The sequence below is a fragment of the Gavia stellata genome, chromosome Z (genome assembly GCF_030936135.1).
Source record: "Gavia stellata isolate bGavSte3 chromosome Z, bGavSte3.hap2, whole genome shotgun sequence".
NCBI classification, from domain to species: domain Eukaryota; kingdom Metazoa; phylum Chordata; class Aves; order Gaviiformes; family Gaviidae; genus Gavia; species Gavia stellata.
Genome location: NC_082637.1, coordinates 77588178 through 77614507, shown reverse-complemented (window position 1 = coordinate 77614507; position 26330 = coordinate 77588178). Strand labels below are relative to the sequence as shown.

At 39.7% G+C, this 26330-nt stretch overlaps 1 protein-coding gene across 1 annotated transcript in view; it reads right to left on the bottom strand.

The window, feature by feature from the left end:
• Positions 1–26330, bottom strand: part of SVEP1 (sushi, von Willebrand factor type A, EGF and pentraxin domain containing 1) — a 128178-nt gene that overhangs the window by 87046 nt on the left and 14802 nt on the right. The window contains exons 2-3 of the mRNA XM_059834260.1: positions 21202–21457; positions 19821–19997 (exon numbers count right to left, since the gene is read on the bottom strand). Of these exons, the coding sequence (XP_059690243.1) occupies positions 19821–19997; positions 21202–21457 (433 nt within the window). The remainder of the gene's footprint in view (positions 1–19820; positions 19998–21201; positions 21458–26330) is intronic.

Below are 26330 nucleotides of genomic sequence, written 5' to 3'. Positions count from 1 at the left end.
CTGGAAACAAAGACTCACGGGATAGGTATAAAAACATTTCAGTCAACGCATACGTATTGACAGCATAACTAGATGTCAGGACATTGCCTGAGCTGAACAATGGACATGGAAAGTTAGGAAAGCCCACCAAGAAATCAAAGGACAGACTTTCAAATTCAGTAGGAATTCTTCTGCTCTGCCTGCCTACAATAATGACAAATTTGGTATTTTAATCTTTAAGCAAGAATTTAACATTGTAAAAGTGACAACATAGAACAAAGTATGTTTGAGCGATTCACCAAACACTTAACACGTATTATCCAGTTTGCCTTTTTTTAAACTGAAAATACTAACGCCAGTGGCAAAGTTAAGCCAACCGGTATTGAACCCACACGATGGTATAAAGACTCCAGTCTGGATTTAAGCAGGTAGAGATCATGTGTCAAAGGGTTCTACTCTGTGACACAGGGTCATGGTTCTTCCTATGAATGTATGAGTACAAATTTTACGGATAAACAATTCTGCCTTAAAAATTTAAATCTTTTAAAATCCTGGGAGACCAGGCAAGCTCAATTTCCTCCCCAGCTACGCTAGTGTATCTAAGTCACTGAAATGGAATTATTCTTCATTTATCCCAGTGTAAGAGAGAGGAGAGTCAAACTCCATGTATTTCAAAGATTAATTTGAGGGACTTTGTATTTTCTTCAATGCATAATTTCTCCCACTAACTACATTTACTAAGTAATCCCTGGCATGAGCTGTTTTTTCCACACTTGATGCTAATGAAGGATCTGATTATGGGTTTATCTTTTGCGGGATATGGCAGAAATCAGCTAGGCAATATCCTGCTCTCTTCTGCATCAACCTGAGCTCTGTTCGTACACTGCTACTGTGATGACTGTAGTCTCTAATTCTCACTTTTTCCCCATATGTGTAAAGCCTAAATGAAATGACACCTTGATGCAAATCACAAATACATAAATAGACTTTATAACTCAATCCCCAAACTTCTTAAATGAGGAAAGAAATGCTACTTATGTATTCCCTGTGACAATGGCCTGCCAAATAAAATACGCTTTACAAGGATAATGCATAGTGTCACTGAGGAAATGGACATCCCTGTTCCACACCATGCAGCCACAGACATCCTGACGCTTTCCCACTTACTGCTGCAGCAGAGAGTTTGGAATGTCTTGCAGTACTAGCATGCAGTGCTGCCCAACCCTCCCTCCTGCCTCCAAAAACCATCCTGCTGCTGCTGCACAGTTAATTTGTGAGTGGCCTCTGCAAAGGAAGAATGTGGATAACACGGGAGGCATATGGATAGAAGCCACAACTGCATGAAACTCCCCAGTCCCCTGCTCTTTATATATATTTCAGAGTAATATGTCTTGGCTGTTGCTGTAACTATTGTATTCTGCAAACATGGGGCACCAATGTGCCCCAGGATTCTGTAATTTTCAAATCTATTCCATTAAACCAAATAATGAACTATGGTTGTGTTTTTCTCTCCTGGTGTTTACAAGCCAAAAAATGCTCAGCTTGGGCCAGCAGAAAGACAGACTACTCTGGCTTCTGAAATGTACCTCACTGGACCTGCACATGATGATCTTTAAGCCTGCTTCTCAAAGACTTTCCACACCCTGAGTCGCTACTGTAGAGACTGCCTCCAGAAGTTACAGCTTTTGTCGTCACATTTAAATTATTTGGGAAGGTGGGTTTTTTCAAATCTCCTATACGGTAGGTTTGTCAGAATGGGCACTTCGTGCCCATGAAATGCCTTTGGAAAGCTAAGGAGAAAAAAATATAAACCTTAGGCAGATACTGTAAACCACCTTTCCGCAGTTTGCAACATGTATGGTGCTATAAAAAAAAACAAGAGCCAGGAGCAGGCTAGGATTACAAGAAATACACAAGGAAGTGGCTTTAATTAAACATTTGACATGTATGACTTGTACAAAGACTGCAAAAGAAAACCTTGAGCTTGCTTTTAAGTGTAGGGATCAGGGAAGGATTTCTGCTAAGTCTCAGCATGTTCTCCAACTCTTTAATATCTCCTGTTATCCGCAGCATGTGCTCTGCATTAATTTCAGACAGCATTGAACCTGCTCATCCATCTGCTCTTTGTCAATATTCCTTAAGCATCCTTCTAACAGCAACATGATTAGCAATTTAACAAGCTAGCTGTCTTCTCTGTTCCTATTATTTGATCTATTTTGCTCCATCTCTTTATTAGATTTACAAATTTCCTCTCACTGGGGAGAGCAGGCTGAAACAAGTCAGAAGTTTAGCTGCTTCTATAGATGATACATAGGGAGGGGTTCACTCAAACCTTTTTATTGAGTTTACAGACATCAAAACTGCAATATTCCACTACCAAGTAGGCTGCAGCATTCGGAATGACACTTTGAGATGATCTAGCTCTAGATCTTTAAGAACTTCAAACAGACATAACAAACTTTCAGCAGAAATAACTTGTTCATGATAAAAATGAGAATCTTGGATCCTCTCCCATGGGGCAGAAGAACTGGAAAGTTGCATGGAAGATGTAGTCCCTTGGGTGAACATCCCATCTCAGTACCCCAAGCGTACACAGTGTGGGGAACAATCTGCCTGCTGAAGAATACAAGCCCAAGAGCTATCACAGCTTGTAAAAGTTAGGATGCCTACAAGGACCTTCTTCCACAGGGAGGTCTGGTCGTGAGCTACAACTGTGCTAAGCATCCCTGGGTAGGCTTAGGGCCAGCATATTTAGATAGGATTACTGCAAAGCAATGATTGTGACTGCAAAATATCCTCCTCAGTAATAGCAGCAGTACTGAGACTATATAGAAAATCCATTTATGCCCAGTTTTAAAACTTTTTTTAAAAAGCAGACCAACTATTATATGTTAAAAACATAGTGAGTGCCTTAGATTCATACTTGAACCACACATGCATTGCAAGGACCCAGACCTTTTAAAAGTATTTTAAATGTTTTACAATCATAAAGACTATTATATGCTCTTTTACTGAGAGTAACTTCTTTGTTTCAAAGCATATGGCTTACTCAGGAATAAAAAAAGAAAACCCTGATTCCATGTACTGTATTGTAACTTAAAAAGAAGCCTACCCATGCTTCATTCAAGCTACAAGTTCATAAGATACATCCTGATGACTTGTGCAATTCATATACACAGAAATGGCATTTATGTATTGAAAAGAAGCTCTTTTGATTTAAATCTCAGCGGCATTTTAAACAGTGTTCACAGGTTTGCTGTTTGCATAGACATCAAATCTAGCCTTGGTGATACATTTGGAGGGCATACCCAAAGCAAACATAAACATGTCTATTAGCTATGGTTATCAGCTCATGCCAGCATTTTCGATTTTTAGAGCTCAGATACTGATTTATGTCCTCATGCCCCTACATATTTCTAAAATGTATACTGCTAAAAGAGTACAACAAATTCCGAAACTACAAAAATGTGTTTCTGTCAAATTAATTTAGTTGATTGTGTAAAGTTTGCCATGCAAATAAGAGATTATTTATGAATTTATTTATGTGCAAGTGAAGGTTTTGTGTCCAAAACTTCGCACACAATCAGACTCTTACGTAAAAGGGAAAATAAAATCAATTCTGAAGATGCTTTGCTCAGAGCAGAACTGCTGTGTAGTAGGCTTCTCTGGACATGGTCTTCACCATAATCACAGACACACATTCCTCAGTAAACCTTAATCACTGCTGATGTGAGAGGAGATGCTACTCTAAATAGTACTAAGCGCCCTGGATATCTGGATAGCTTCCTGCTATTTAAATACATAAACACTGAAAAGGAACATCACCATGTTGTCCTAGGTGCACTTATTTGCCATTTTAATATACGTGCTGTGAAGTTGTTCTTTTGCTTTTACAAGACTGTAAAAAAATATAGACAGGCTGAAGTAAAGCAAATTCCATTAAAAAGAACCCCAACATTTTGTTTAGTTTGTGCTACACATAGATGAGCAAATACCTGTTTCAGAGATCTAGTATTTGTCTCGTCTGAAGGCACTGGAGGCCCAGTTTTCTCTAGGCCTGCTCCAACCATCACACCATATATCAAATAACTCTACTCTTCCTTTCAGCTGACAGAAAGTGTTCTAGGTCAAGAAGGAAAAGGGAGGGCCAAGAAAAGGACACATTTGCAGAGGCTGATTCAAATCAGATGCAGGGAGCAAAGCCACTCCATACTTTTTCCTACTTGTTCATTACTACTCATTGTACCAACAAATCCACCAATCCATCACCTCCCTAACAGGATGGACTAATAACCAGCTACTAGATGCCCAAAGGGCCAAAATTATCCCTAGACCAAATCCCAAGTGATGGCAGTTAGATACATCAGAAGAGTGAAATAGCTCCATCTGGGCGGCACTATATGCTACTCAGTTAACTTCCGTGTGAGCTAGAGGTACATACTGGAAAGCAAGAAATAGTTCTTCTTTATACACAACTCGGAAGAGCGACCACCTGGAAAGAGAGAAGCCTGAGCTGGGGCTGGGGCAATAAAATTGGTTCCTTAACAACTCCCGATGTGCTACACCCAGAGGAAGCTGCACAGAAGTGAAAATCTACTCCAGTGCCTGTGACTCTTGGGACATGCTGAAATCACCACAACTCAGCCAGTGCTTGCTCAGCACAGCCTACGCTTTCTTCCAGAAGCAGGGAGCAAGAGTCTCCTGTTATACAGCTAAGTCAACAGAGCACCCTCTCCTGGGATTCCTCAAAGGTAATTTTAACCAAAGTACAGGATTAGGGTTTAGAAGTTGACAAAGCACACACCCAAGCACTGATAGGTTTCTGCAGTGAAGAACATGCCTGGTGGTTCAAGATCCATTTCCACTGTGTTCCCCTACTCAGCTACCTGAACACAGTTTTGTGTTTAGTGATTTCTGGGACTTATGAGTGTAACTAAAAATGACTCTCTGGTCAAACTGAATGAGCAAATTGGCTTTCCTGAGAGCAGCAAGTTGCATGAGGAATCCAGGAGGAGTCAGAGACTCCATACCCTCAGACTTCCTCCTTCTCATTCAGGCAAAAATTGTTAGTTTTGCTCTCTGGCAAAATATTAACAGAACCCTGTATGGTCCTGAATTATTTTACTAGTTTAATGTGAAACGCTCCCTTTCTGCTGTTGCCCCCAACATCCACTCCCAACAGCTGTTGGTGCATATGATCATGAAGGAAAAAACCAACGTGATACCTATATCTGCCTCCTTTCTCTGCAGGTCAGAGTAGTTCCAGTTGCTGAATCACAGATGGGGAATGCAGCAAGTAAATGCTATTATAAACAGGAAAGCGAAGCCATTTCTGCCAGACCCTCAATAAACTGTCACTACTGCATTAGGTGCCAAACTTGGCCTCTTTTCCACATCCCTTATTTCTATCATTAAATATACTTTTCAACAACAGTGATTATACTCCTATTAAGTAACATTTCTGAGCACTGAAGATACAGCACATGACTCTGCAGATGGAGAACATATGTCACTATTTCCATGTTTATTTACTTAGCAGCCCAGGGTGAGAGTCAGACAGTTTTTGGTTAACTTAAGAGAGCTGAAGCACATGCAATGGCTCAGGCCAGTAATCATACAGTAAGAAATGGTGGTTTTGCCAATTATTTTTTCACATATTGTGAAACTAGCCCAGCTATCCCTGTGTAGAGTTCAGTAAACTGTTGTAATCTCGATGTTATAGCTTCTACTTAATTCCTGGAATCACTACTGATACCCATGATTTACTCTGAAAAATGCCATAAATCCCATTCTCCATTCCTCATGCAAAACTCTTATGGAAACTGACAGGATCTCCCAAATTCTTTTAAAATGATCTAAATATGTAGATCAAAATAGAGTCTTATTTATGGAAAGCAAGAGCACTGAGAGAACAACTACATCATTATGCTCACTATTAACTGCTGCTTGCTCAAGAAAACATTTGGAGGAGTGGCTGCTTCTCACTTCATTTCCCCCATTTTCCCTTGTCCTTCTCCCCTCTCATTTCTTTGCAAGACATAAAGGAAGTCCTTAAGGATGGATCTGACTCTTGCTAAAGCAACGTCAGCTGCAAGCAAAAGGTCACCTCAGATTTGAACGAAGGAATGTGTTTTAAGTACTAAGTCCTATGCCTGCCGACAAAGTAAACTTTACTACCACGAAAGCTATGGTAAAAAAGATTAAAGATGAAAAAGATTATGTTGCAGTACCACAACCAAATACACAGCCTTAGTCCTCAGTCTAACAAAGCTTCCTTCTGTGAAGAACCTCCATTAAAACATTTCTGAACAACACCTTTGCATCGCCCACTAGACAGCACTAACCTGGTGTCCATTCCTTAGCCACTCTGCAAAGACCTAACCCTCTGCAATGCAGTTCTCCCATAAAGCAGGAAACCCTGGCTAGTGAGTCATGTGTTCGTAAAACTCCTTCTTGCTATCAGTATTGACCAAACGTGTGCTAAAGGAGCAACCTGTAACATCCAAAGACTTTACTGAAGTGCAGTTTTTTAAACTAGAATAAAATAGCCTGCCGGTGCTGCCAGAAAGGGAGCAAAGAAACAGCAGAGCGAGATTCTTTCAAGAACTGTCAGGTACTCGGCCTCTCTGTACATCAAAGTGAAACTGTGCTCTGTGTCCCCCTTGTCCATCCTCTTCTCAGCTTCAAGGGTATTTTTTCTACCTTGAAGAAGCAGAATCACTTGTTCTCCTTCTAAAGGGCAGGAAGATCCTTTGTATGTTTTGGGAGAAAAAAGGTCTGCCACACTTCCAGTCCTACCTTCTTCTCTAAATGCATGCCCTTTTCCTGAATTCTTTTGCCATAAACAAGGCCATCTACACCTGCAGAGATGGAGAATAAGAAGGAAGGAACATTCTCAACTGCAACCTGAAGCAAAAAAAAAAGATAAGCAGCAATAATGATTAAATCACTGCCTAATGGACCTAAGAATTAAGATTACTAAACCACTGATTTTTACCTAGAAAATCTATTCCTAAACAGCAATTGATTCCAGTTAGTTAGGTTCACAAGATAATTAATGCTGTCTAAAAATATCCCAGTTTTTCCTGAGTTGGAGCCAAATTCTTGGTTAATTTCTTGCACTTTTGCAGACTGTGAACCAGTGAGGGATGCAAGCGACAGATGATAAACCACCTCTTTTGAGGCAGGAATGTATAAGGCACTGCACTTTCTATTTCAACAGAGGAGGCCTCCCAGAAATGACCTTAAAAGTAGTGAGAATAAATCAATCTCTAACATCACTGGGAGTGAAATTTAAGACATTACAGACAACTTTGTGAAGCATCACATTCACAGACCTTGAACTTGTTACCTTTAATACTTGTCTGTGCTTCAGGTTTGAGGCAAAAACCAGACAAGTAACAGCTGTAATCCAATCACCTGCATCTTGCGGGATAGGTAGTTAAAAAGAAGTGTGGGAACAAGATGACAGTAAGGGGCTTCCCATGTGTTCTCAGCGTGCAAGTTGCCTTCTTGCCTATGATGCAGTGGAAAGTGCCCAGGCAGCTGCTGAAGAACTGCTAGTGATGGTGAAGAGCTATCAGTAGAGGAAAGACAGCAGAATCCTGGAGGCTGGCAGAGCATGAGACCTCATTTGTCAACTGGAACTGAGGGCCATGCAAACTGTGCTCTTGGGGTCGCAGTATAGCTTAGTACTGCTTCTAGGCCAAACTCCTCTGGCACCTAGGCTAGGAGAGCCATTATCGTGGATGAGTATCAAAAAGGAGCATCACTGCTAAGTAGCGGAAAAGGTAGGAATGAAGGTAACCCTCAGCTACTGTTACATTAAAGAGATACTGGCAGAGGGTGCCTCGGTGTCTGAGCCTGGTATGCTCCACCTCAGTCCAATTTTTTGTGATCACAGTATTTCTGTTCTTAGGGGTTTGGACTGTAGGCACAAGGTGGGCTACCAGTCCACCTAAAAAAGCCATACATGAATACAGCTTGTCTACTCTCATTGCCGAAATCAAGTCACTAATGAAGTCAAAGTGTACTCCTGTGCCACGACCTAACCACCACCCCTACGCTGCCATTGGGACAGTTTTGTGAAGAGTTTTTGGCCAACCAGGAAGAATATGGGTGCTCATTCAAGTGCCATGTTTTAAAAATAGTGTTGTATTTTGTCAGTCATTGTATTTTGAATTTCCATTCAGAAATAAAAGAGAGCAAAATTTATATATGTGTTTTACTCCTCTACATTCACAATGACATAAAAATTGAAGTGAATGGATTTGCAAGTGACTGCATATTTTGATCCTCACTACGTTGAGGCAAAGGCTTAGGCTCTGAGAAGAGGGAAATTGAATATTTGCATTTCAGGTGATATTCTTTGCCAGGTTGACGACAGAAATAGGGCTAGAGGACCAGAGTATATTTAGTATACAAACTAATACCTCTATGAGATAGATAGTAATGTAAGTCCAAAAGCAACACCAGCTTAACTACACGTAGCTCTTCTGGTGTATAACCAGGAGATTTGGCAAGCATTCCTTCTGTTCTGTGTTGACACCAAGACTCCTCAGAATAAGGCTACTCAGCCTCCCACTCTCCTTCTTGTACTTAGAAAAACCTAGTCGTGTGAGTGGAGTAACTTCTGCAGCACTTCATACTCCTTTAGGCAAACCCCTCCTCCATACCCTCTGTCTTGAGACCTATGGCACCTTTGTGCCACAGAGGTAAAAAAGATGCAGAAGATTTAAACTAGTTAGCTGCTGCATTTAAAGGTACTAGAGCACCTCTACACTGGCCTGGACTTGCCAGAGTGAGCACACATGTTGTTGATGCTGTAAGACACACTAGGCTTGTCTCCTATGATGCTAAAGTTATTGCAGCAGGCTTTAACAGACTGCCATTCCCAGGCTGCATAGGCTTCACGGGATGCCCTGAGGGCAGCAGATGGGCAAAGCGTGAAATGAGGGGCAGGAAAACACAGTAATGGGCCAACATGTTCCTCCAAAGCTCCACGCGTTTTTACACATACATTAAACTCAGCATATAAATATATGCCTTTAAATTAACGTGACTTAGAGTATTCCCAGCCCGTGTAGATGTAGGTGTTTCTGCGTTCCACCAGAAAACTGGCGTTTTCTCTCTCTATCTCTATGCAGTTTTTAATACCACCTATATGTATTACCAGGTAAGAGTTTTTCTAGGGTAACACAGTCAGAACGCTGCAAACGCTTTTCTGTCATAAAACCATAAAAACTGGAGCTGAAGGGAAGCCTGACAACAGTAATAGGAATGTTTTACTCTGGACTATTCTGCAAAGCCCTAACCAACAAAAAGGCTGGAATTAATAGCAATAATCTGAAAAACAACATGCAGCATTAGCAGCCACAATGTAAGAAAGTTCTTGTACTTTATCTTCTGGCATTTTTGTTTGAGAAACGAACTACACACCACAAGGAGATGGAAACTTTGCATGGGTATTTACTACGGCATTTACAAGGGAACACCCTTTGTTTCAACTTTTTGGGCCAAAAATCCACTTACTTTTTTAGCTATCATCAGTATGTTTCTTTTGCTCTCACGGAAAAAAAAAACAGCAGATTTGCCTCATGGCCAGGAGAAGGAGCCAGATCTTAGGTTGTTACAATAGGGTGCAGCTGTGCGTAAAATCAGGACAGCTGCAAACACCTACACAGATGGAGATTTTGCCATTCTCCTATGCTTTACACTAATGAAAAACTGCAACTTACTGCTCAGCTGTATTGGGTTTTGATTCAAATCTGTCAGGTCCAAACTATAACAAATGACATGACTACAATTAGACTATAAGATTAACTGTATTATACACACTTCTGTAAAATTAATCTTTCTCAACTGCCCCCCTGCCCTGCAAAAGTCTATTCATTCTTCCCATTCTTGTGGAGGAAAACACTTCATATTTAATAAATTTCAGACTCGGGAGAAAAAATTCAACTCCTCGTGCTACCTTCAGATGTCAGCCCTACTAAAACATCTGCATTGGAAGTGTGAGTTGCTGGTCTGGCTTTGTTTTGCCTGGTAACAAATTAAACCCTAGGGTTTTGGCCTGAAGAGGTTCCCATTTCTGTGCACAGTCCTGATTTCTGTTTTCATCAAAACACCAACAAAAACAGGAGAAACCAATTTCCTGTTTGATGAAACTGATCTGTGTTGCTGCTTTCTCATTCTCAAGGGACCCAGTCACACTCCACCATGCAGTCAGCACCATTTCTGGGTAAGAAGATTGGCCCATCTGCAGTAGATTTTAGAGTGACAGAAGAAAATAAGGCTGCTTACAAGACAGCAGACCAAACTGCTCCCATCCATTCTGGCTATCGAGCACCTGGCAGATAAACTAAGCTTATCATAAAAGGTCTGCAACCTATTTGTCTTAGTTCTGCTCCAAGTTGAGTGGGCTTTTGCCCCCTTTTCATCATGGTGTTTCTTCCAGCATACTCTTCTTGCTGCCCGCTGCCTTTGCTGGAGTGGTACCAGAGTCCGAAGTACTCCTTGGATCCCTGTGGTTGAAGAAACAGAGAATGTGCACAGCGGGAGGAAGCAAGGAGCATAGCTGCAGAGGACACAGAGAGAGGGCTTCTTCCCTGGAACTGATTGTGAAATGACCTGAGGAATCTGGCAGACAATCTTCCTCTCTTATGATGGTGGTAGCCAAAGGGATGGAAGGTAGTGGAAGGAACATCTATATTGCCTTTTGGGTAAATATCTCTTGACAGACTTTGTTTAGGTCAAAATCTGCAAAAAAATGACTGACTTAGCTGTGGGTTATGACCTGATGAGCTTTGTGCACCTTTGCTTCTACATTTTCTTCTCCCTCTCAGCAAACCCAGGGCAATTAACAGATGACCATCTCTGAACACTTGCAAAATGATGCAAACCGCATTTTATACAAAATACTTGCTTCTTATTGTAAGAGAAGTAGACAATTTTGTTTAAAATGTTGAAAGGAACAGTACTCATTCTTACAGAGAACACACTTTGCAATATTCATTGGCCTGGGTAAAGTGAGTATTACAGCGTAAGTCAAGACAAGGGTTTAAAAATAAAATGAAAACATTCTTACACTCCGTGTTCAACTGGAAACTGATTCTGAGAGCTAGAAGTCAAGTTTGTTTGACCAAGTTACAAACACACTGTGTACAATCCGTCAAACTCCAAATGCAGAGACACAGCGACTGCCTGATTTTGTCACATTAAGAGCGCTATGCTCCAGTCTGGTTAAATGAATCAGCTTTGACAAGACTTTGGGAGCACCTTAATGATGCTAGGAATCTCGATACCTATTCACAACTTCACAGGCACAGGCACTAACGCTAAACCTTACAAGTTAATTGTAGCAGAAATTACGTCCTGGGAGTGACTTAAGTACTTAAAGGTGATGCTTTGGAGCCTTAGAGAGCCACTAGGGACAAAATAGTTAATTAAAACAAGCTCTAAGTCTCTTAACCTCTCTCCCCATTTCAATAATTAACACTCTTTGCTGTATACTGCCAACTTATTTTATCCCTGATGCCCTCTTTAAAGAATTTTTTCTTCTCTAAGACAAAAGCTACTTAAAGTCTCCCAGAATGCTAAGATGTCTGCTTTTAATTTGTCAGCCTGGCACAAGTTCAGGAATAATATGTGTGCCTGCGTGTCCGTGAAAACATCCTGACTATGTGCTTCTGAAAAGGTACTGACGGCAAGATGACACTGTGTAATCCATATGGGTAACCAAAGAATGTTGCAGTAAAAACCTTCTAATTAAGGGATTCAATGGACAGACAATTATTTCAATAAGTGCCCAGTATGATTCAAGTCCCAATCCTGACAATGTTTCTCAAATCTGCAAGACCAGTCACAGGCTTATCAAAGACCTATGCTAAAACAGTATGAGCCTAAACTGTTTAAAGTTCTCTGACCACTGGCTGATGAATGTTTCAGGCAGTTAAGGAAGACATGTTCAGCACAAAGTTTGTAAACCACCACTTCGCCCGGGATTGCACAGCTGGAAAGGGATGTGTTCAAACCATGTAAAATCGCAACGAAGGCAAGACAGCCTGCTTTTTATTCTGTCTAGAGACTCAAGGCAAAGCCCAGGCTTAACAGTAAAGGTTTTACAGTCATTTAACTAAAGGCTAAACCTATGTGGTCCTGTATTTACACTTGGAGCCTTCTTCATTATGATGACCGCCTGCAATGGTTATACTGTGGCTGAAGGACAGCTTGGGTGTTCCAGGGAGAGCCTAAGTCTGACCAGCACAGAAAGCTGGAGACTATTTCTGTCACATCTATTTCTATTCAGAGCATGGTTTCTGCTCCTCTCAAGCCCTCCAGATGGTTGATTTTTTCTCCTCTAATTGCATATATGAACTTTGGCCAGAGGCTTTATTTTCATGACATTCTGAGGTGACCAGGACAAGTTGCTTCCGAGATAAGGAAAAATGGGTAACTTGTACATCACTTTCCAACTTTCCATCAAATTTATTTCAGAAATAGCTCTGTACTTAATACAAAAGAAAGAGTCTGTTTTGGCATAGAAACTTATTTTCTGAAGTGTCAGATGACATGTAGTCGGAAAGGATGAGATGTTTTTCAATACTGCATGCAGACATAAAATTACACCTCTACTTTTCTGGTCTGCACATGTCAAAATTGAATCTGCATTTTCACCTTCACCCTACAACATCATTTTTAAAGAATCTCCTCAGAAATGGTGCAGGCATACACAGAAAACTTTTCTGTTGGTGGTTTTTGGTTAGTTTCAGGGTTTTCTTTCTCCATTACAGTTCAGTTTTTAATGCAAAGGAAACAAGCGACAAGGTGCAGAGATAGAAAAATTCTATACCAATAAAACATCATTATCCATATTAGCTATCATGTTACTTAAAATTTTTACTTTTGCAACAGAAGATGTATATAAGTTGATACATAAGACCCGGAGAAAAGATAAGAATGAGTCACTCAGTTCCAAGGACTTGATCCAAAACTCATTAACACTACTGGAAATACTCCTATTCACTTCAACAGGCTTATCAAAACTATGGCTATTGTTAAAAAATACCACTAGCTGCACGAGTCATTTGTTTAAGTGAAAAAACTTGTACCAAATTGACCAAGAAAAGCTCCTTTTTTACAATTTTGCCAGCAAAGCCATTGGTTAGATGTTAAAACTTCCACATTTCTATGATGGTTTGGAAACCTCACTGTCTGACTCTAGAGTTTGTTAAAGAGTTTTTCTGAGGGACTGAATCTGGATTAAAATTCCACTTTGGAAATGATGAGGTTCACATAATCGTAAACAAAACAACAATCCTCCACCAAAACAAAGGAAAACCCCCAAGAAAGTCTGCATGATCTGCCCCACTTGAGTTGTGAATACTTAGATCCCAAAAGAAAGAAAATAAAATCCCAACCGCATCAGGTTTTTTTCCTCCTTACATTTATAAAATGTATAGTTAGAAAGAAAAAAATTGTTTTGCTACTGTTTCCCTTCAAAGGCTTCACATAGGGAAAGCAGATCATAGAGGTTTTACAGTACTGTAAAAAACACTTCAGTAATTGACAAAACGTGTTATTGCTTCATACACACTGTGCCTTAGGAACCTTTTTGGTATCACTCTGTGGGTACAAGGTCATAAGGCTTCAAGGAGTAAACTCAGCAAAAGAAGCTTCCACTGCCAGAAATGCCCCATCTTCATTAAGCAGGTTGTACAGGTAGGAAACAAACTACTTTGGTGCCAGAAGCCACTTAAAATGCAAGCAAAACTACTGTAGTATCACGTAAGCTAACATTCATCTCTGTCAGAGTCATTCCTACAAAAAAACCCCCTCCTGACATGAAGAATATACTGACATTATGCTTTTAAATTACCAAACCAAAGGAATTTCTCTCTATTGTGTATGCCATTTTGAAAAATCTTGAGGCATCCAAACCCTTTTTTTACTCAGCCTTTGCTTTGCTTCCTATAGCAACTAGCAGGTGAATCTCTACCGGAATTTCCAAAAGCAAAGCGGGAAATACTGGGGTTCAGGGGACAAATTTTTGAGAAAGCAGATTTCAATGTAAAAAATCTGGAAGAGCATTTCTGAATGCTTCCAGATATATTTTCCACACAAAATTTCTGTAAAAGCCATTTTCTTCAGTCTTTATGCAAACCATAATTATGAATGTTTTCGCATTATTTTTTGAAGTCTTAAAAAGAATTTTTTAAAGTTAATTAACGTACCAAACTTCCATAGCCTTGTCTATAGCACTTGCTTCCTATATCCACCTTCCTTATCCACTTGTCTTCCAGTACCTTCAGTGGAAAACCAGATCGACTTACATTTCTCCTGTACCTACCCATCATGATGTTATAACACCCTCACTAGAAAAACACACTCATTTATATTTCTTCTGTATTTAACCATCATGATGTTATGCTCAAATTGTTACCCATAACGAGTCACACGAGTTTTAAAAGAAAAAAAAAAAATACACAGAGTAATAGCAAGGAATGTTTTTGCCAGTATTAATTAGGCATCAATTCATTGTTGCTTAGTCATGGGTATTTTGCATCCTTCCTCTTGGTTTAGATCCCTGCTTTCTTGTTTTCTCTTCTCCTTAGATGACAGCCAGTCATTTTAACACAGTATATTCACAATAGAACCTCTGCATATTATCACAGACAAAAAGCCACTGAAGAGAGGCTGTAACAGAAGAAGGCTCCTCTTGGGAGAAGCATTTTTTAAAATGAATAAATTACAAATAAAAGAGGAAAGTATACAAAGGTACCTCATCCCCAAAGAGGGCTACAGAAAGGGGTTCATGATTAGAGAGCTGTTAAGCAAAAGGGGAGAATCACTGACTGAGAGGTGTTGTACACAGAGCAAGGACTCCCCAGTCAAGCTTTTCTGTCTCTACAGTAGATAAATCCAACTCCAAGTCTCTCCAAACTGCTCAGGTTATGTAAGCATTAATTAATGCTTCATTAAGCATGTACATCCCAACTTCCTTGCCCAGTTTTTCCAACTCGTTTAACATTTTTATTTGCTTTCTTCTTTTTGGTTATCAAGATCTGCAGCTTTATGTGGCACAAGATAAAACACTAGCAGTCATTTGACACTTTCCTCAAGGAGATGCTCCTTTTTCAACTTGCCAGTTTTCAATGGCTGCAGGTCTCAGGAGAAGCCTTCTTTTCGTGAGAGCTAAGCTAGAATTGAAGAGTATTTTTCTGATGTAGAAACTAAAAACAAAAGTGAGAAGAGGAACCAAAACAAATTCCTGTCCAGTTTTAAGATGCAGATTCAATAGATGAAAGCATCAAATGGCACTGACTTGTGAGGCAGCAAGAAACTAAGTTCTAAGAGCTTGAAAATCTGCAGTTCTGTGAACTAATTCAAACCTTCAGATTCAACAGACAAATTTAGCCTGATATTTTAGTGGCTGGAGACATTTTGTTCACTCTCTTTTTCACACTCCCTTTCTTGCTCTCTCTTCCCTCCCTGTCTGTCAATTACTAGTGGAATCTCAGAGTGCGGCTGGCGGTTCTCCTCCAGATCCATGACAGGCATGCGCTGAAGAGTATAGTGTATGTTATGATGCGTGTTGTTAACTCCAGATGCCTTGGGGCTTGGAGGGATCTTGAAAACTTAGTGAAAATTTCTACATACAGTATAAGAAGTTCAAGATGGTTGGCAAAGCTTCATTAAGCAATAACTCCTACAGGGTAACTAAAGGAACACCTCCCGAAAAGGAATATTGAGAAAGGGTGACCCAGCTTCCAGGGAGGTAGAAGCTCCTCTCAAAAGGAAGGGAGGAAGGACACAGCATAGCAGAAGAGATGTTTACTTTCTTTGACTAGGCCATTGGAATCACCACTGGAATTAAAGTTCTTCCTGTCTGACTAAGAAAAGAACTGCTAGTAATACATTAAACACAAATTTATTTTTTTTTTCTAACTAGAAAGCTGTCCAACTTATGAACATCAGGTTTTGTTTTGTATTTTCAACAGGAACAATCCTGAAAATCTCATGGAAAAAAATGCTCAGCTGAAAATTGGGTCCAAAATCCAAGAAACCACAAAATGCAAATCTCCCCCGCCCTGCTGGACCTACATTTCCTCAAAGTGAAAGCCTTTTAAGTGAATGTGTTCTGAATTAAGATTTGTAAAAAAAGGTCAAAGTTTTCACATCATTTCAGGTTGCATTGGAAAGGCTCTTTACAGATCTAATCCATGTGCTGTTTAGTAGGCAAAACTGTTGCCCTAGTGCGTGTGCAGATGATAACTGATATGCTGCATACTCCTAAATCAAAGCCTAGGCAACCTGTTGAATCCTTATACGTATGGTGAAATTCTACCCTTCAGTAATTATACCCAAGTAGTGGACCAAAAGTAAACAAAAGAAAGAATAACTAGCATAGACTACAAGCATTTCATTTACTGGTTCTGCCCTGCCAACTGCACATCATCTTCATGGATACATTGTGCTGCAAAAAATGGGAGCCACATGTTAGATAAAAGAAACTACTGCTTGTAAGACAACAGTTTCCTGAGCTCCCCAGTAACTGTGGTTCTGTTTAGGAAGTAACTGGTGAGATGAACATGATGGGTACCATCCTTTAGTTGCATCATCATGAATCTGAAAGGTCATCCAACACAAGAGCCCACTTAAAAAAGAACTTTCTCTGGAGCTTCTTGCTGAAAAAAAGTGTGTGAAAAGGCTGTGTTAAAGACATATTCCCTAACTTCCTAAGACAGAGAAGAAGATACAAATGGAGATCTGGACATTTGTTTTACTTTCCCATGGAACAAGCAGTTGACTTAAACAGCCCACCTATTTATTGGTGGAACGGAAAACACAGTCTTAGACAGTGGAAACCACAGATTTATTTTTGCTGACCTCTGTACTTTTGTTTGGTTGTCTCTAGTTTGAAACTCAATATTTGTAATCAAGGAAAGGAAGGAGAAAAAAACCTGAAGCGTTACTGAAGAGGAGGTGTTTCTGTAGAATACTTGGGACTGCTTATGATACTGAGCCTGTTCTTCATCTTTCTCCCTTCCTCTGTCACAATTGTCACAGATGTCTCTGGCTGCATGAGGCTCCAAGTGTGGGCCAAGGAGCTTTTGTTTGGTTTGCTTTTTAAAGTAGAGAACAGTCAGTCTGTTCTTCTTTCTGTGGCACATCATCAACAAAGAACAGGAGGAGGACATTGAAGCCAATTTCTGCTTTTCGGCACAAAGCATGTGGCTTCTATTTTATTTTATGGAAGCTTTCTAGACAGTGTTTTTAGGTAATTAGGAAAATAAAGAACTGTTAAGATTTTTACATAATTATTCTGATGCCTCACATTCAGAACCATAAACAACAGTACGGTGGTATAATGCATAAGCACAAGAGATTACAGAACATAACCACAGAAAATAACTAAAATACCAAAAAGAACAGATATCTCACAGAAGAACAATCTCCCAGCTTAATGAAAACTCGAAAAAAAGCTTTACTGTACTAAGTAAACACAGGCTAGTAAAGTATCTGCAAGTTTAACCAATCAAAAGCTAAAAGTAGTCCAATTAAAATGTAAGTCCTGTCACTGTAAACTTGCCAAAAGTCCTCCTGCACATTATACAGTGAAGAAAAGTTAAGATGCATTCTTAAGATTCCTTATGCTTTGCAAATCCGCAGCTATGCTTAGCTGGGAAACGTTAAAAAAAAAGGTTGGAATCCTTTTCAGAATAAAAGATTTCAAAATATGCTGATTTTCCTTTAGAGAACATACGTTGCCTTTTGTTTCTGTCTGTCTTAAAGAAGAATACAATAGTTGAGACGTATTTTAAAGAACAGGCTTGAGTTACTCAGGTCAAATTCTCCCTAAAATATATGTATGCATCCTCAATTATCTTCACATATGCAGCAGATAACTGCAATCATCAGCTTATTTGCAGTGTATCTTATACCAACCCCTTTAGAAAACTTATTTTACAAGCACCTGCTGATGATGTCAAAATGAAACTTCCTCTGCAGCTGTGAAGTACCCATTGAAAGAAATCAGAATTCTATAATTTTTGGTAGCACTTGAAAGGTATGCTCACTCCATCAAAAGATCCTTTCATGTAGAAAGGGTAACTCTAAAATGATAGGACTGCTATCTTCAGGAATACCTCAAAACGATATTTAATGATACAAGCTATTAATAGCTATTAATAGAGGCACAAATGCTGTGTTTATTTTGTTCAATAGGTTACTAGGGCAGTTGAGGTGGAAGAAATAGACTTGAATTACAAAAGAAAAAATTAAGATGAAAATTTGATTTTGTCTGAAAAAAATTACAACTGAGAATAAGCAAAATGGAATAGCATATCTTTGTTTAGAGTTAACTGAGCACACAAGGAAGCTGCCCCCACTTAGATAAAATAGGATTTTGATCCAATGTGCCAGTGCTGACATTGACTCTAACTACATTCCTCTACCCATGTGGCACTCAAAACCCAATTAATTCCTGCTTACCTACTTCTTTTAATACAGAACAAAGAAAAGATGCTCCAGAGGCACAAGGTGAATTAAAGGTGATAATTGGCAGGGAGTATAATACAACTGATCAACTTCCCAACACAAACACTGGGGTATCTCAGACCTTTCTTGCATTGGTGACAGATAACACCTTTCCCCCATGATGTGCTTATGTATAGTCTGGATCCCTCTGTGTATCCTTATGATCTTCCTCGTGCAGGCATAAAAACACCACAGTTTCCATTAAACCTTCCCCTGAAGGAATTCTTTAGCTTCTAGTCACAAACCCGCCTGGGTCTATTCTCTGAACAGAATGACCAACTCTTCCAAGTTACATCAACAGACTTTCTACATGTAATGAAAATCACATTTAAAAAAGCAGCATGGCTCTCACAAACAGCTATACAACCATGATCCATATATCCACTATGCTTAGTTCACAGCTCATGAGGAAACATCTCATGAGAACTGTGATACGCAGAATATAAGTGAGAATATGAGAATACGAACAAGATCAATATAAACACTGTATTTTGCTTCTAGTTGAGAAATATTTGATTGTAAGTACTCATTGTGTCAAGCTCACAAAACAAATATAACAGAGTTCAGCTATGTGCTGACAATTTTGAAACTTTTGTCCTAGAAAAATCAATGGAGTTGGATAAAACCTGCATACCTTCTCTGACAATAAGGAACTGTAAATTGTTGTTATTTCAACTGTAGACTTTGAATGAATACTAGTAAAAGGACTTGTCCAAAAAGCAGTAACCACAACAACAATCTTAGCAAAATGTGATTACAAGTTTCTGTTTAGTGACCCAAATGCCTTCTTCCTCTTTAGTAACTGAAAGTCAACATGAGAGAATTAAAGAATATTTAATTGACTGTAAGTTTCGCCAAGGTTTTATCCTGCAAGGATCCACATATACAGCCGCTCTCCAAACAGGAAAGTTTATGAAAGTTCAAAAAGTGATCAGCAAAATTCATGAAGGAAAAACGTACTAAGAGCACCTGAGTGCAAAAGACATTATCTCAGACTCAGTAAACTCTAGTCACAAATTGTTGGCAAGCTGCATTTTAGGGAAGTTTTACTGTGTCAGAACATTTGCCCTATTCTTACCTCTTTCCTGAGCATCTCTTTGGGCTAATGCTGGAGACAAGGTACGAGGTGAGTTTGACTGCTAGAGCTATTCTATGTCTGCAACCAGAGAGTTTTCCAACAGCCTCAAATGCATTCTAATCCACCTTCATAGCCATAATCCCAAATAGAGCTTTTCGCTCTCAACTAGATTAGCTGTGTACTCAGGGCATACAGAGAAACCCAAGCACTAAGACATGAGACTCACCTGTGCATTCATGTTGCAGTCCCTTCCCATAGTATCCTTTTTCACAGATGCACTCAAACTGGCCAGTGTGAGTGCCGCATTTACAGCTTGCCATGATGTCACAGCAGTTTTCATTTGCCTCACAGAGATATGAACAATGCGATATATCTTCTTGTATATAGCTGCCAGAGGGCAGGTCTGAAATAGTATCAATTTATTAACAAAAAATGCAAACAAAGTCCCCCCACAGCCTCACATTATGTCATTAGCAAAATGTTTCTTAAAAACCCTAGGTTCCAGTTCTAAGCAGTAGCAATGGCAGCATGAAGCAGAGCCTTGCTACACTCAAGAAGTAAAAAAAAATTGGTGTTCTTATTCTGGAAAAAGGCTCACTGAAATCCATGGTGCAAAGATCCTCAAATTTTCTCACTCAGCTTCATTTGAGTCTAACACTGCCAGAATGCAGTCTCACTCCCAACAGAGGATGCTGAGACAGCTTTTCCCGGCTTTGATGGATGCCATCTTTGGCATCAGGAGAGCTTTTGGTCACGACATGTATAACCAGTTGGTCATATAAAAAAAAAAAAATCTTTCCTTTGGCACATTCACATAGACCAATTAAACCTTACCTAGAACAAACAGAATGGCAGTAAAGCACACGACTTACGTAAAAGTAGCATGCTTTTAAATGTAGCAAATAAATGCTAATGGCTAGTCTGATGCACTTTCTAAGCCTCAATCAAGGAACACTGGCTTACAAATGAAGGTCTAGCCATGTGTTCTCACTTGCTAGTCTAAACTTATTCTGTTTTTCAGGAAGAACTCTTTTTTTAGAATATGGTAGATTAAAAAAGGATAAAACCACAGTCCAAACCTTCTTTCCACCCCTTGCTCTTTCCAGTTTTACTGAATGTGTAAGGTCATAAATACAAATCGTATTTACCATTATACACAGCGATCTAAATCAGTTCTGAACAGGCTAGCTTTTGTTTCTGTGTAAAATACCAACAGATATTAAGGCTAGTCCTAAGGCGTGTACTAGGCGCCTCTTTTGGACAACCACATATCTGACTACAAGGTTCATCTATTCAAGCAAAAGTTACACTGGGTCAAGACCATAGTCTTCTTCGTGGACAAAATGAAGAGTTGAATGGAGGTTAGTATGTATATACCAAGGAGGAGAATTTGGCTCACACTGTGTTGATGATGAGTTAGTCAAACACACAGTTTATCCTTTTACCAGAGGAATGAACACCTCTGCTAGAAAGTAAGAGGAAAAATAAAAATAAATTAAAAAAAAGGAATCAACACTACATGAAATGTAATTACAAGACAGTACGGGAGATCCTTCTATTCAGATCTCTCTGCTCTCTGTAGACTTCTGAGGTTAGTACATTAATACCTTCATGAAGAGCCCTGCGTGCCAGAGCTTCAAACTCAGTAAAACTGTGAAGAAGGTAACAGTGATCTTCTTTTGGATGGGATGCCATGTCATTCAGTTCTCGGATATTCCCCTGCCATATCCCGAAGGTGAAGATCTCCACTCCAAATTCACGCAAGGAAGCTGCAATGGGTCTTGGGTCTCCCCCATTGGAATATCCATCAGTAATGAGAAATATCACCTTTGTGGCATTTCCACGGGCATGTCGTAATATTTGCTGGAAAAGAAAATGAAATTGCACACCTCAGCAAAGGGTTAGCAGCCGTTGATGCGTACACTACTTCCTCCACGATGTGGCTCCTTTTATTTTAATTATACAGCTAGATTAAGTCCTTGTAAGACCACTCACTATAATGAAGATCAAACATCTGCAAGTAGAGCCTGTAGTTAGACAAGGCCAATCACTGAGTCACACTTCAGACGGTCACAGTCTGCACAATCACAGAAATATTGACACGATCTGAAATGAGAGACTTTTCACATTGACTGATAAAGTCACCCATGTCAGACAGTAATGATCCTAGGCAGTGCTTTAGCAACTTCATTCAGACTGCAGTTTAAATAGGTAACACAAACATTGAAAATCTAGTGCAAGACCCATATGGGACCAAAGTTCAGATGCTGCCAGCTGTCTCAGTGCCACGGGAGTGGCATAGATGCGTATCAGCTGCCAGTTTGGTCCATGTTGCTTTTCCATTCAGCACATGAATGCCATTTGGTTCCAAACTTGCTTGACCATTCAGGTAGGTGAAAACTCACCAAATCCCACCATGAAAATGTGCTGCAAATGGTGGCACATGGCTTTCAGTATATAATTTATGGACAAATCCTCTACGGTTTGTAAGGGGTAGCTAAGAAGGGGTAGCAAAAAGTATTTTCTTGGGGATTATTTTGCTCAAAAAAATCCGCAGATCTGTTGGAATAATTGTAGGGACTGATAGATCAATGAAAGGTGAATAATCAGTCAAAACCGCAGATACAAATCCTGTAAACAGCTCTCACACACAGCGTCAACTTTTTATATGAAGAATCTATGAGCAGTTAAAGCTTCCACTGTGATTATCTGGCCATAGGCCCACAAATTTTATATTTCTACGTGTTCCTTCTCACCTTCCCTCTACAATTTCCTTGTCTAAAAGGCGAAATCTACTGTACTTTTGGAAAACAAAACAGTGGCTGTGTCATTTTATCCCCATGTAAGGCAGATGGAAAAGAGTTATTTACCCAGTAAGCCCACAAGAAGTATGAATAGACAGAGAACATGCCAGAGAGCATGTACATGTATGTGGATGGGTATGAAGGAAGAGGTAGTGAGACGGAAGAGATTCTGTCAGGAAGAGCAGTCTTAAAAAAAAAAAGAATCTCAGACACCTGATGTGCAATGCAAAAATATAGCTGTGCCTGATGAGGCTTCATAAGCCTTTCTCTATGAACAGGTTTTACAAACAGATGAGAACACGGGATTAGTTAGAAACAAGTTCCTACTCATTGCCAGGCTAGCAAATTATAAATAAAAATCAAAGAATTTGGGTATATCTCCTATTAAACAAGCTTCAAAAGAGTGACCATGCACAGGGTGACTTGCTTCCCTAAATGCACCATCAGGATGCCTCCTACAGTAGCTACGGGATCTTTACTACCCGCACAACTACACTAGGAAGCTGGAACCTGGAAAAATAAACAGTCCTCAAAACTGCAATTTTATGCATGGAAAACAAAACCCAAAGCGTGACAACAATCATTAGCGTTTCCTATTGCATCATGCATTCAGGGATTGAATGTCAAGTCAGAGACAATAGTTATGAAGTTTAACCAGGTAATCAGTTGAAGAAAGATAAACAAGTGACTAAAAAACCACTCAGTTTTCTTTATTGTGTGCAAATTGCTTGCTCCTAAGAGATCAAAATCATTCTATCTGTATCTCCTACCATGGTGACTGCTTTTCTGTTGGTGATATATTTCTGTTTTTCTTGCAAGTCTGAGGTACCAAATATGATCTAACATACTTTAATGTTGTCTTATGTTTTGATCCACTAATTTATAAGGCCCACTTCTGATTTATTGTTAGTCTCCTCCCAACAAGCATTTGGATTGTTGGTTATTTTAACCCCAGCATAGCATTCCCTATTTGTCCCTGTTGAATTGTGCTTTTCTCCCTTACAACAGTTTGCCAAGACCACTTTAACTTGTCTATCATGGCCTCAAAAACTGCCCGTAGTCCCTTCCATACTGCTGCCATCTACAGATTTAAGGATCACTCCTCCTAATACTTCACACAGAACATTTGTGACAATACTCAGTAGTGCCTGAGTGAGGACATGCCCCACAGATTCCTGCCCATTTCATCCTTCCAGTCTGACAGTGCACTAGTGCTAATTACTCTCTGAGTACATTTGTTCTTGGACAACAGGCAAAGCACCTGCGAAAATGCAATGTTAACGTGCTATGGACTAGAAACCACCCTACAGAGTTACCACTCTCATAATTAGCCACAGTCTGTCAGTGTGAGTAAATATGGGACCACCACCGATCTCCTCGTGGTGGCCAGGTGCTGTCTGCAGCCCTAACACAGGGGATTGTAAAGGAGTACTTTCTCCTCCCTCTGTGAACTTACGTAGCATGCAAATTACTAGCATGTTTCTTTCAATAAGAGATTGTACCATGCTACAATCAATACAACAGTCCATATTTGACAGACCTTTGAATGACACTCCAAAAATCATGTCACTGTATGATAAGTAGTAAATGTATTAAAGCCACCCTTAACAAACACAAATTCCAAAACCAGAGATGAAATGAGTTGAGTAGTTTTATTACAATATCATAAAGTAAGACTTGTAAAGTAGAATTTTCTGGCTTTCAGCTCAATCAAAAGCTTACAAGTTAGGCCAGTGCAAAGAACCTGCAGACATTTTACAACCTTTCTCAGTAAGCCAGGCCACGTTTTAGGACAATCTGATTTTGATTCGGCAATTCATTGATTTCAGGTAGATACTAAACAAAAACAAGCACACACACCATAAATCAAAGCACAGACCATTGGCACTGCGGTCTGAAAGACTGCCAAGCAATGTGTTGCTGTTGGGCTTGATTTTATTACTACTTGTATGCAAAACCCAAAGGGAGTGAAACCAAATTCTCTTGCAGACACAAACACCCTTCACAAACCAAACCTATTGTTCCTCATGTTGCTTAAGTCATAAGTGGAAAACCAGAATGAAGTGAAAAACCAGAATTAAGTGGAAAACTAGAATGAAAAGAATCAGGAAGATAAAGACAAGTCAAAAGACAATACGAAGACAAATAGTAGGGAAAAAATACAAATGCCTCATTTCAAAATGCATTCTGAAACAGATGCTCTAAGACAAGTGGCATTGCAGGCAAGGAGGGTAGTGCTACTTATGATTAACACATATGATTAACATATTTAGCATTAACTGTGCTATTTTAAAATAGAATGTAAGCAACTTAAACTTCTATCCAACTTCCTAAGTGTTCAGGCTGAAATTTTCCACTCAGGATGTTTGTCTCAAGCTGTTTCAGTGAAAATGGCTTTTATTTTGAAAAACAAGATGAGGAAAAACATATGTTCTGTCCATACTTATTTGTTTTTTGCAACCGTAGCATCTCTGAGCTTTGCAGAAGGAACTTTCAATCTGCAAATTACATTTACAGTTAAGGTGGAAAAACAGGCCCCAAAATATATGCAAGTTGTGGAACTTGTGTAACTGAGGAAGAAACCACAACTTGCGCACAGTTAAGAGACATAATGGAGACTGCCAGTGGAATTCTCTGAAGATCCCACCCGCATGCAGCTTGCTCTAGCAGAATACTATTTCAACTCGCAATTATGTCATAACACGTACAGAAGGGGGAAAAAAGCTTAATTTTGGCAGGACATGGCTTTGCAATTTCAGTAATATCCTTTCAGCACTGTTTCCCTCTGTGCGTAGCACAAAGCTGCACAAACTTTGCACATGAAGGTAGTGGATAGCATTACACATTGCCCTAGTTTTTCAGCAAGTGATACTCATAATAGGTAGCAATCAAACTCCTGTATTTTCCCTAAATACAGGGACATGTCTGCATGGCCAATGAACAAACTTGAGCCCCAGTAGTCTAGCCAGGACAACACGGATCTCAGAAAGGATTATTTAATTCTGATTAGCAAATTAGCAGGGATCTCTGCTTTACAAAACTAGACTGCCACCAATGCCCTCTGAAACTGCTGTGCAGAGTACACAAACCCTCCATGTCTTTCCATGCGATCAGGGAAGGTTCCCTGGATGTAGGTCCCATGAAAAACAGCTTACCAAGCACTCTTAAAAAATGCAGGTCATCGGTTAGAGTAAGTGGAAAGCGTCACAAAAAGACTATTTTTGAGGGGTAAATATCCCTTAGCTACACAACCCTGAGATAAGGCAAGCAGCCAACAGCTTTTCTGTCCTCTGCATCTGAAAGGGCAACCTCCTCTTCAGGGCAGCTCTTCTGTCACACACAGACACAAATTGAGCTAACAGGTAAGAGAGCATGAAGCTGTCTTCCTGCTACCTGATGGACTCGAATATTCAGGCACTAGTGGATCTGAGTAGAGAAACAGAGAGGCGAAGAGACAGGATTGCTACATATCGCCCCTAGAAATCAAAACAAAATGAAGCCACTGAACAGCTTGGCCCTCATGTCTTGCAGCTGTAACTCTAGACACAGAATCCCTGCTGTATAAGAGCAGAGGAAAAGAACAAGGGAAAGAAAGAAACATTCAACATTTGAGGGGCAAAAAACCAAAAAAGACGTAAGTCTATTTTAAAGCATCTTTGTATGTCTGGTGATCCAGTTAGTGTTCTGTTTTTTTCTGTGAAAGCACAGTGACATAAGGGACAGGCCACCATCCAGAGTTGCTGGCAATCCAAGTAACAGTTTGCATTGCTCTGCCTCTTCTCTCCAGTATTTGTGTGGCATTTCACATCGTTTTTGTTTCCTTTAACTCTGACTCACATTCCTCTATTCTGAGACATATCTCTCCTTCCCTCTCCAGAAAGTCATTTTCAAAGACATTTTTTCCCCAGCAGAAATTTCCTATATTTTAAAAC